General features: G+C 40.8%; 1 protein-coding gene across 5 annotated transcripts in view; it reads right to left on the bottom strand.

Moving 5' to 3' along the window:
• Positions 1–281: 281 nt before the first annotated feature.
• The window catches only part of KLHDC8B (kelch domain containing 8B), a 40,625-nt gene continuing 29,375 nt past the window's right edge, over positions 282–11,531 (bottom strand). For 4 of the 5 annotated variants that reach the window (XM_088134493.1, XM_088134494.1, XM_088134495.1 and 1 more), the window contains exons 3-6: positions 9,003–9,167; positions 7,869–8,093; positions 7,272–7,373; positions 285–2,971 (exon numbers count right to left, since the gene is read on the bottom strand). In XM_088134493.1, the coding sequence (XP_087990619.1) occupies positions 2,775–2,971; positions 7,272–7,373; positions 7,869–8,093; positions 9,003–9,167 (689 nt within the window). In that variant the 3' untranslated portion in view covers positions 285–2,774. Of the gene's footprint in view, positions 2,972–7,271; positions 7,374–7,868; positions 8,094–9,002; positions 9,168–11,531 lie in introns of all 5 variants that reach the window. The other variant, XM_088134496.1, reaches the window with a different exon arrangement.

Raw genomic sequence — 11,531 nt, 5'->3', positions numbered from 1 at the left:
TTTGTAAATGCTGAAAGAGAGAGAAAATAAAATAAAATCTTGCTGGACTGCAGAGTATTTCCTTAGTGGAGAATATTATGTAGCTCACAGTCAAGTTGTGGGGTTCTGCCAAGGCAGAATATCTGCTATGGATGGCAACAGAAAGGATTGTGTAGGTTTTATGTCTCTTTCTAACAAAATTATCAAAGGAAGTGTGCATGTTTTTCAGGAAAATCTTTCCATTAACTAAAGAGATGTGTTCAGCTTGTTCAAGTTTATTTGTAGCAGATAACATCACTAGCTTGTATTTCAAATTAAGTAGTTGAAATAAGGTTGTTAGTGGAGGGGAACTGGCTAAGGAAAGTATTTAGGTAAAACAGCAGGCATGAAGAATGAGCATCAAAGTTTGTGAAAAACAAAGCTACAGCTCTTCTAGGTTCGTCATTAGCGACTTCAAAAATGCTTTTATCTTTTCATATGAGAACTGAATAGATGGATAAGAATTACAATTGTTAGACTGGATTTTAATTCAGCAAGAGCTTCATTGGAAAATGTTGTATGTCCATAAACTTTGGTATGCGCAAATGGACTATAGGCCACCATTATTTTGAGGTATTTGGATTTTTCTCTCCTAACATTATAGCTTGAAATTAGAAATTAAGCAGGTATTATGAAGCAAAATCTTGTAATTCATGCTTGTGATATGATAGAAATATACCCAATCCCAAGATCCACATGCATGGGATATTATTAACAGATAATTATATGACATAGGTCTAGTGATTGCCGATAATAAGTTCATACGGTGCTGTGTATGAATTGTGTATAGCCAAAATTGTGCCATATTTTGAATTTGGTTTTGGGTCCAAATCCGAGTATCTTTAAAGAAGTGAAACCCAAAATATGTAGACATCGACTTCAAGATTGGCTTCAAGGCTGAGGTGGGGCGGGGTAGCTGCTTTCTAATGCTTCCTGATGGCCACATTTGCAATCTCAGTCATAGGTGTCCTAAAGTGCAGTTCTTGGAAGCTGTTACACATTGCTGTGCATCTTTGCATTTTCAGCATGAAGATCTGAAAGGGGATTTTAAGGGCTTTTGTCCCCTAGATACAACACAAACATATCTCAATGACATCTCTTTTCTACTGTGTGCCCGTGATATTGCCTTTATCTCACCCCCAGCCTGTGTGTGAAAAAGGCTTAGGCTGTCCTTATTCTCACACCTTCTAAGGGCAGCCTCAAAATGATCTTGGATTGAAGTCAAGGGAATACAGTAACTTGAAACCAAGGCAATAGAGGCAAGATTAGTATTGGCAACAGGGATAGTAAATTCCACAACAATAGTTTTCTGCTGACTCAAGAAGATTGGAACACTGTGTACTTCTTCCGACTCTACAATCACCTATGTTCACCTGGACACATAAATAGGACGTTTGGCTAATTGCTTCATCTTTTGATGAGGACAGGCTGGTTCTTTGATAAAGATGAGCACGAAGCTGAGTTGCAGGCTAACCTGAACGCTTATGAAATATCATGGGAGCTGCCATCCACCAACTAGAGGTCATAAATTGCCCCCCTTTGGTCTAGAGAATGCAGTTGAGGATTTAATATTGATAAAACAGAGAGCATGTAACACTATAAAGATACTGCAGAGGTAATGTCTAACCCAACAGTGAATGAGGATACAACCCAACATTGAATAAGACAGAATGCCAGGGGGAAAAAATCCACTGATTTTATTGGCATGAGGTGCTACACCACCTCCTAGGCACTGAACTAGAGGGCACCTTATGTGCTACATGAGACACAGAGAGAGTTAGGAATATACCACACAGGGTGTAATGGTTACACCCAGAGTCCTAGAGTCAACTCAGCTATGCAGCAAGAGAGATATCAGCACAAGGACAGCAATCACAACTTGAAGCAAAAATACTGGAGTACCTGCTCCATGTGGATAGCACTTCCTTTTAATCTTCCCCAGAACCAGCTGAAGAAACTCTGCTGCTTTTCATAAATAAGAAACAATCTATGCAGCAAAATAGGCATGGCTAGAATGTGGGTGAAGCTGTATCGCAAGCTACGTGATTGCTTAATTGCAAATTGATCTCCCAAACTCAACTGGTGATTATCAGGTCATCTCTCAAACCTTTTGCTTGCAAGATTAACAGTGGAATGCTAAATATGAGTGTTACTAATGCAGCAACATTGATGTACATGACAATTTGCAGAGTAGCTGAGCCAAAGAAAGGGAAGGGAAGGAAGAGATTTTTAACCTAGAGAGCTTCAACAAAGCGAAAATTATAGTATTGTTGTGGTGTATTGGCTTTATATTCTATTGCCCTGGAATACAAATAAATAACCAAAGGGAAGAGAGTTGAATTGAGAGTTTGCTTATGAGAAAGCAATCACATGGCCACTTCAGTCAGAGTTCACCTAAGACAGCCCACATTCCCAACCCTGTTCCTTTGGAAAACTATGCGGACTGAATAAATCATAGCTGCACATCAAAAGAATCAGCTCCATCAAACCCACTTTGCCCCAGCAGTCGGAGCTGCTCAAATGCTTGACCCTTGCCTTGCCTACAGAACAGACTGCTCTATCTCTGAGCTACTTTATGCTTTGCAGAGATGAAATGAGTTATTTGCAGAACAGCAAAAGGAAAAGTCACTGTGGCAGGCCTCCATGTTGGCAATAAAGCTCTTCTCACTGCTCCCTCGTATGCCAATTCTGTCATCAACAGGCACTTGAGTCCTCTTGGTGTACGCTGGCAGAAAACCTTTCATAATAAAATTTGATCAGACCTCTTCCTGTAGGCACAGGGCCTCCACCGCACTGCTGGGGCCTTGAGCCACCCCTCCAATCACAAACAGCAGGTTGGGAGTCTCCAACCTAGAACAAGAGCAGCGGCCAGTAGGCATAGAGGGCAAAGGCTCCCATTTCTTCTTGGCCAGATTAAAACCTTCCACAGATCCCAGAGGACTTGACTGGTTCCCTGGAAGAAGGAGAGATAAAGATGCGTGAGTTGAACAGCAGTTGCCTTACACGACTGGTATTCTGTTGGCATCTGTCTCCAACTGCGAGGCCACATACTAAAGGCATTGGGATTGCGCACTCTGTTAGTTACAAGAGAACTGTACAATTGAACTCGACCAAGCCAAACACCCCCCAGGATCTACTGCCTGGCATGTCTTGCTGCTGAAACAGGATGTGTGATGCTTCAGAAAGCGAGAGACTTCTGAAAGCTAGAAACCTGGAGCCAAAATTAAAGGCAGAAACAGGGCAGACAGATCTTGGCACACTTTCTCACAGGAGATCACATTGCCAACACCACTGGCCCTGCCTGCTGCCATTCTGCATGAAAGCCAGCAAGACAGTGCCAGAGGATTCAGACTGCATATTTTCTAAGAATCTCTGACTTACATTTGAAAGCAGATCTTTCTGGATTTATTTATTTTGTATATTATTTATTTATTTATTTATTTATTTATTTATTTATAAATTTATATGCCACGCATCTCCCCCAGAGGGTGACTCTGGGCGACTTACAAATAAATTATATAGAGAGTGTTTATATTTTCTATTTACATATTAAGCCATCTAATATAGATTTTTTTAAGACCAAGAAAGCTGGACAAAAGTATAAAGTTTGGTGTTATTTCAATGGGGGCATAGGTCACCCGAAGCAATTCTGCTATGATGCTAAGTCTCCCCATTCTACAGTAGACACTTTCACTGTGGAAATGTCAGACAAAACTTATCTAGACTTCCTTCAATCTATATAAGAAAGGCGGCGGGGGCGGGGGGAGGATTGCAACATGGGATTGTAGCAGGGAATGAGCTACAGATTCAGGGCCAAAAGAAGACCCAGGGCCATCTATCACACAACAGCCTGATGAAGCACCATTGTCAAACTCTACAACAGAACCTATGGTACTAGTGCAGATGTAACTCAGTTGCACTCTTCTGTTGGAGAGAAAGGGAAAGCGGAATAACAGAGAGAGTACTCACATTAACTCAAATTAATTTAAATGTAACTTAATATTAAGGTAAGTTAAATTAAACTAATTTTAGTGATTGTCCTGGTCTCACCTGCTGTTTTGAAATATGGACCTCAGCATACCTTCATGGGTCAAGTGTGGCCTTCAGACTGAAAAAAGGACTGCCCCTCCCCCACCCCCAAATAAAGCAGACAAAGCTTTAAGACAGTATTGTCCAAACTTGGCCACTTTAAGATGAGTGGCCACTTCAACTCCCAGAATTCCCCAGCCAGCCATTGAGTTGAAGTCCACTCATCTTAAAGTGGCCAAGTTTGGACAACACTGCTTTAAGAGGTTAAGGAAAATCATTTTTAATCCAATCAGCCTTACCCTTTTGCAAGAGATATAAGCCCATGGAGCATACTCCTGAAAATATTCCCAACATTAGATTCCTCTTCCTATAAGGCCTGCTCACAAGGTTTGTGAGGCAGAAGATGTTTTTTATCTCACTAATTCCATTTATTACCTGAAAGGTGGCTAAAGTATAGTAAAACACTCAAACTTTGTTTATTTTCATTTATTCATTTATTTTAGTCCTGAAATAGTCTATAAATCCATGCCTCATGTTCCTCATGAATGGTTCTGGTGAACTCCCACAACTTACACCATGAGCCAGTCCTACCATTGCTATTGCCTGCTATTCTGACAGCTCCCTTAGACTAGCACTCTTTTGTAGCCAAGGTGCTCGAGCTCAGTTCACTGGATGGGCCAGGACCTAATCTGGGACTTTTTGCCTGCACACCATGTTTTCCACCACTAACAGGAGCCCTTACCAGGCAACATTCAGCAAGGCACATATTCCAACTCTGCTTTCCCTCACTGCTTAAGTAATTCAGAAAAATGCTGCTCACAGAACACCAGGAGAAACAAGACTCTCTGAATGCAATAAGGTTAATGGATGCTAAATCCATATGAAGAATAGGACTAAGATGGCGTGGCTATGTCTTTGCTGCATCACGTCATTGTGACAGTCGGCATTAGCAGAGGAAAAATAATGGATTTACTCCCAATCTGCTTGTTCTTCCCTGAAACCATCTACTGCCTCTGCCCCTTGCTAGCTGTTTGCCCACCCCATTAAATTTCTTTATAGTTTCCCCCAAGGAAAAAAGCTGTCAGGAAGAACGGATTGCAGAAAGGAAGTGGTGGGTGGGAGAAGGATAAAGCATCTGTTCCTGCTATTCTAAGGCCTGGCCCCACATCCAAATTGAGTAACAACATCATTTCTTGTCCTTCCAAATGAGTTTGTATCCAGAGATTTTGTGCCATATTTGCCGAGTGACCTAGTTTTCACCTAACTGATTCTAGCATGGTGTTCACCAATAGAGCTGAAAACAATTCCTTTTTTCATGCTTTGAATCCACATAAAAATACAGCCAAGCCTTTTCAAGACAACTGTTTATACAATTCTCATACAATTCTCATGATTACTGGAGAAGAGCACTTGCAAACGCTCTGAACATCAAAGAAACTGTGTGAGGAGAGACTGCATTAGCCTCTGTGTTCACAGGTATATTAATCTCTTCTGATTATCAGGCGGCAGGGCCAACAATAGAAGCAGCTCTTGGTTATTACCTTGTGTGACAAACCCAGCATTTTTCCTCTCTTGTAGAACATGTCTCCGAACAAAAAAGTCCAGACATATCGGAAACAAAATCTGCACCACTACACATCCAAGTATGACTTGCCCCTATGACTCAACCTCAACTTTATGTTAGCTATGTACAGGAATCAACTGGACGATACACGATGCAAGGAAGACCCTCTACCCATTTCCAGAATATGTGTCCTCATGCCACCACTTGTATGTCAAGGTCAGCCTGCAGTTCAGGCAGCCCAAGTGTGTCTTCTAGTCTTCCCTTCTGGAAATATTTTCCCTCTTATTCAGGCTCAAGTTGCTCCAGATAGGCAACATGGGACACATTGCCCTACATCATTCCAGTATTGATCAGTTAGTCTGAATTTTGCTCTTAGGGCATTATCTAACATTCTCACTGAAATACATTTGCTTAATGAAATCTTCATTTCTCCAAGGAATAAGCTAAGAGTCAAGATTATGGATTTGCTACACTGTGTAGTTCCAAGGGTCTTCTCCCTGCAAGCTCCTTTGATAAGGTAGTTTTAAAGATACTTTTAATTGGACTTCTCTGACTTAAGCCCATAGAAGCCCAATTAAAAGTACAGCATGTACAACAAATGCGGGCTACTGCTATCCCAAGAAATCTCAAGTCTTAAAGATTCAGTTCCTATTAAATTTCAGTCGGGTCTTTATTTTTAGAAGTAACTTTCTCAAATTCTTTCTGCATAATTCCTTGATAAATATGCTCAGTTGGAAACTAGCTGATTTTATTCTTCTGCCTAGCTGGAGTCAGTCTTATTCAAATGCACAATAATTGGGAATTTTAAGAGAGTTAAAGGAGGCTCTGGAAAAAGATGAATCCTTTCCCACATGTATGAATCAGACTGGATTCCTGCAAAGGTAAGGTAGCAACTATTGTTATTATACTTTTGCTATTGATATTATCATCACTGGTTGGGGAGGTAATTATACAAAATATATAACACATAGTGTACGGCAGGGTTTTAGAAGCAGATGCTCATTTTTCACAGCTCAATGATGTAACTTCTTTGGGAAGATAGAGCGCTGGTCTGATGAAATAGTAAAATCAGCTCTTCCAAAATAAAGCAGATGTGAAAAATACAGAATCACCAACTGTGAATGTCACCAACTGTTCCATCTAATCTATTCTTTTTACCTAGACTAGCTCCAGGTCTTCAAACCCTTTCCTGCAAATTCCCTAAGACCCTTGAAACAGACATGTCAAATCCTGAAACAGAGAGAGCTTAAAAGGGTAAAGTATGTTTTCCGCCACTAAAATGGCACTTTCATTTTTTTTACTTGCTGCAGAGTCACCATTTGCTATGCCTAAACTGTTATTAAGGCACTCAGCATAATAGCATATAAAAATTAAGAGACAGGTGTGGCTGGAATAGAAAACTAGAGAGAAAAACAGCCAAATATCAAAGTGCTTGTTTAAAAAATAAGGGTTTTCAAAATTAGGTAAGACTGTCATAGACAAATAAGAAGTGAGTGACGGACCTGAACGAGATAGGTAGGGTTTATTTATTTTAAGGAATTACAATCCAGCCCAGAGACCTCAGCACTCAGACTCTCAGTCTAAAATATTTCCCAGTTCAGAATAGTAACGGAAACTATCTCACACGTTGAACCTGGATTCCTAGATCTGCAACACTTACCAAGGCCACCAGCTATTACCACACGTCCACCAAGATGGCCAGCTACAAAGTCAGCTCTTTTGTCTCTCATGCGGATGGCACGGCTCAGCCGACTCCAAGACCCTAATTGAAAAATTGAAGAGGGAAAGAATTCAGCTTGATCTAAAGAAAGGGAAGGACAATAAAAGCTATTTAGCTCTGACAGGTAGAAACACCTAGATCTCCTTTTTCTAAGCCTGGAAGCTAAGCTGGGTTGGATCTGGTCAATTCTTGAATGAGTAACCACTACAGAGGCAATGATACACCACTTGCATGTTTTGCCAATAAAATTTCATGGGTGTGTCAATGAAGTCGCCAACAGTTGAACTTGACTTGAAGACAACTACTTTTAAAAGGCATTTAGTGTCACCAAGAAGCCTGAATTCAAGGACGGCATTTGACAGGATGAGGACTGCATGTCCTAATCTGGGTGTGTGAAACTATCGGCACAGTCAGGATAAGCCAAATGATGGATTACTCAGTCATTATCCCTTTATCATGCCTATTAATGAGAGGTAATAATAATCTTAAGATTCACAATTCTTCCATTTGACTTACACACATATATCTCTAGTTTACCTTCCTCTAAGTTAAACATCTCCACAGTGTTGACAAAGTGGGGCCGGGAATAGAAGTTATGGGGGCCGGGCTGCTGCAGTCCTCCCAAGCTGAAGAAGCAACCCTCAGCCATGGCACAGCTGGCAAAGGCACGCCGACTGGGCACACTGGGATAGCGTGTCCAGCTTCTCACTTCCAGATCAAATGCTTCGAAGGCTGTGACAGGAAGCTTGCCTTGTCTTCCTCCTGTGGAAAACAGAGACATCACGAACGCAGGTCACTCATTCTACCTGCTTTGAAGGATAGCAATGTGTAGCAAACTAAAGAATCATATCACAATTTCTTCTGAATTCCAAAACCAGGCCTATCCAAAGATGAACATCTTTGATGGAATAGTCCCAGACGCAAGCAAATTAAGATCTTGTGAAAACAAGACAAAAGCCACCAAACTCAGTTCAGCTTCAGAATGTTTTATATGACCAGAAGATGTGCCTGACTGTACAGCTAATAAACATGTAAACATGATCAAAACTGCCATCTGTAATGGAAAAGTTCTCTATTCCATAAAGAACCCCAATGCCTATGAATGACCCAAGAAGATCAAGCAACAGTGCAGAGGTAAAGCATTCCAGTGATTTCTTGCTGAAAGATAATATGACCTATTAATTTAGGATATTAAAAACAATGATAGCTATATTGGTTCATGAAGAAAAAAAATATTGCAACTAAAATGACACAAAAGTATGTACAAGCTTTTGAGTTCTCCAGAACTCTTTCGTCAGGCATGATGTTACAAAAAGCAGAGGATGGGGAAGAACCAAGAAAGTCTCCCTTGCTTTTTTTCCTCCTCTCCTACTTCTTGTAATGCTTTGTGCTCTGAAGAATTCTGGAGAATTTGAAAGCCTGCACTCTTCTTTATGTCTCTTAGATTGGTCTTAATAAAGGTATTATTATGGGTGCTGGATTTCTATCTCAGGAGAACAAACTTTGGATCAAGTACTTATAAAACCATACTTGGGCATTTCTTGACATGTAATTGGAAGGTGGAGAGTGGATACCATCATATCTCCACCAGCCCTGTGACTAGGAACCTTCTGTGACCAGAGTTAAGTCATCCAGCTAATCAACAACCAGCATTGTTGGCCTATTCCTTACCCATCACGTAGATCTTGTTCCCATGCAAGAAAGTAGAGGCCCCATAGCAGGGTGTGGGCATGGATGGTAAAGACTGCCAATGATCCTTAGTTGGCTCATACATTCGCAGGAAAGCTTGTGGAGATGTGTCTGCACCCATCCCACCTAAAGCATAAACCATTCCATCTAGAAAAAGGAGAGATGGGCGCATGTAAAAAGGACAAGTGATGGAAATAAAAAAGCAAGTTGTAATTCTACCTCATGGTGCCAGGTTTTTGCTTTTATTGTTTTATGGTGTTTTGGTTTTGTACCACTGTTGTGAGCCACGTAGAGTTGACAGCCATGTAAGCCTTTTAAATCAGTCAGTCAGTCAGTCAGTCAGTCAGTCAGTCAGTCAGTCAGTCAATCAATTTTGCCTCCTCCCTAGCCCCAACCCCATGTTAAGGAGAATAATTGGTGGATGTTTTCCTGACAGCTGGTAATGTTTGCTTGGACAGGAGGGAAACAAAACCAACCCCCCATCACCTTGCTTAACATGTCTTGTACAATGCAAGTGAAGACAACACCACTGGCCAGCATTTTGCCTGTGGCAGGACAGGGTTGCCAGTAAATGTTATATCATGTCGTTTTCTGCCAGCACAAGGGCTGGTGGAAAGCAATTTAACTCAGCCATGAGGTAGAATTCTAAATAATAAAAAGGTTTTAAAAATAGGCACTGTTGCCTAGAATTGTTTTTAACACTAACCAAGGCAAGACATAGCAATAAAAAAGGTGCAGGAGAAATGTCATTGCTCATCCCTTTCTAAATCAAGTTCAAAGGCTGGTTAATCTACACAAAATTCTAAACACTTCGAGACCGGCGCTGGCTCTTCTTGTGCCAGCTTGCCTTTGCTCTTAGATCTGGAGGGAGAACTATCTTGTCTCACAAACAGACAAAGAACTTTAAGTGGTGACATGAGGTAGTAGCTTTCTGAAGCATCGGCCTTGCTAAGAGACAGGCACCTAGGGAAAATAGATTGACATGTTGGCACGTAAGACCCATTTAATAACTGCAGCAAATATAGTGAGATCATCCTTTTGTTTTTCTCTTTGTTTTTATTCTTACTGAAGTTCTTGGGGATGTTATCTGCTCTAAAGTAGCTCTTTGCAAAGGGCAGGATACACATTTTTAAAACATGAATAAATAAAATCATGAAAATTAAACCAAAAACAGTTAATGATACATGAAGGAAAGGCTCAAGAGTCTTTTAGGCCTAATGCACATTGTGGTTCCCCTGAAATTACTGGAGAAACTTAAAGCAGAGAAACTGACAAGAGAAGCCATTCCTTTACAAATATAGGCAGATGCTACAACATGGCATTGCAGCAAGTTTACATAATCCCTTTTTACCATATTTATAGGCAGATGCTACAACGTGGCATCATTATTCTGACTCTCCCACTGTAAGCCTCAAAATTTAGCTTCCTCATCCCAGTGCCTTCCTGTTCTGCTGGACCAACTCTCATAAACCTTAGCCAGATGGCCATGGAGTTGAAAACCCACACGTGATTGATCAAAATGATTGGTGTGGTGCTGAATTCAGATGGAAATGAAATTCTGGATCTTTTTGAGATTATGGAGGGAGGGATGAAAATCTTTGCATGTAGAATTATAGGTGCTAGGCTACAGATCATCAAAATGAGCCTGTTTCTCTAGCATTCAAAGGGCAGCCTCTATTAATAGATGCCTAGTAGAAAAACTTGGGATCCCTCCTGTGTGTGAATTAGAATATTAATTGCTGGAATTAAATATTACCTCCCTTGTACTCACTGGCTTGGATGTTTGCATAATTAAAAGCCCAAGTGGGCCTTTGAATGCACAAGGTGCACAGCTCATTGCAGCAATTTAATGGGGGAGTCAAAAAATATCATCATCCTTTGGCCATCAGCCCCTATTTATCTTCCATCAAAACAAAGCCTGGTTTGCCTTTCTTATAGTCTACATTGCTGTGGGACAGCATAAGAGCTCTAGCACCTGCTCAACTTTAGGCTGCTTTAATTAAAGCAATTCATATTTTAGAGCCCTCAGTAGGAAAATTTCTTGGTCCGTTGGTCTGCTTTTTCTAATTCAGACCCCATCATTAGCCCCAACCTCGGACTACAGTTTTCATCACTCAGAAAATAGGACGGCTATTCTATCTTGAGATGATAAAAACTGTAGCCCAGCACATCTGGAAATAACAAGCTGGAGAAGATCCTGTGAGCGCATTTTTCTCTCTTTAGGTTGGATACCTGGATAACTGCAGATATATTTAGATTCCAACTGCCATCAGACCCAACAAGCTTATCAGTAATTATGAGCAACGCTGACTAAACTCTAGAGGGCCACAGATTACATGCAGAACATGTCCAGCTTTTTCCTCTCCTATAGAGCATGATTTGACTGCTCCAATTCCATAATCTAGATAATTGTAAAAGGAATGGTGTCCCCTTTCTTTCCTTCTTGAACAGCATTTTTACATGAGATACTATATTTAAGGATAAACTTAGCCTCTTCCTTAGGCAAACAAT

This window comes from Python bivittatus, unplaced genomic scaffold, assembly GCF_059951505.1.
Source record: "Python bivittatus isolate LINGU-HERP-01145 unplaced genomic scaffold, Pbiv_v1 ctg000080_np1212, whole genome shotgun sequence".
In the NCBI taxonomy this organism is placed as follows: Eukaryota; Metazoa; Chordata; class Lepidosauria; order Squamata; family Pythonidae; genus Python; species Python bivittatus.
The sequence above is the reverse complement of the archived record's forward strand: the minus strand, read 5'-3'. Positions and strand labels throughout refer to the sequence as shown.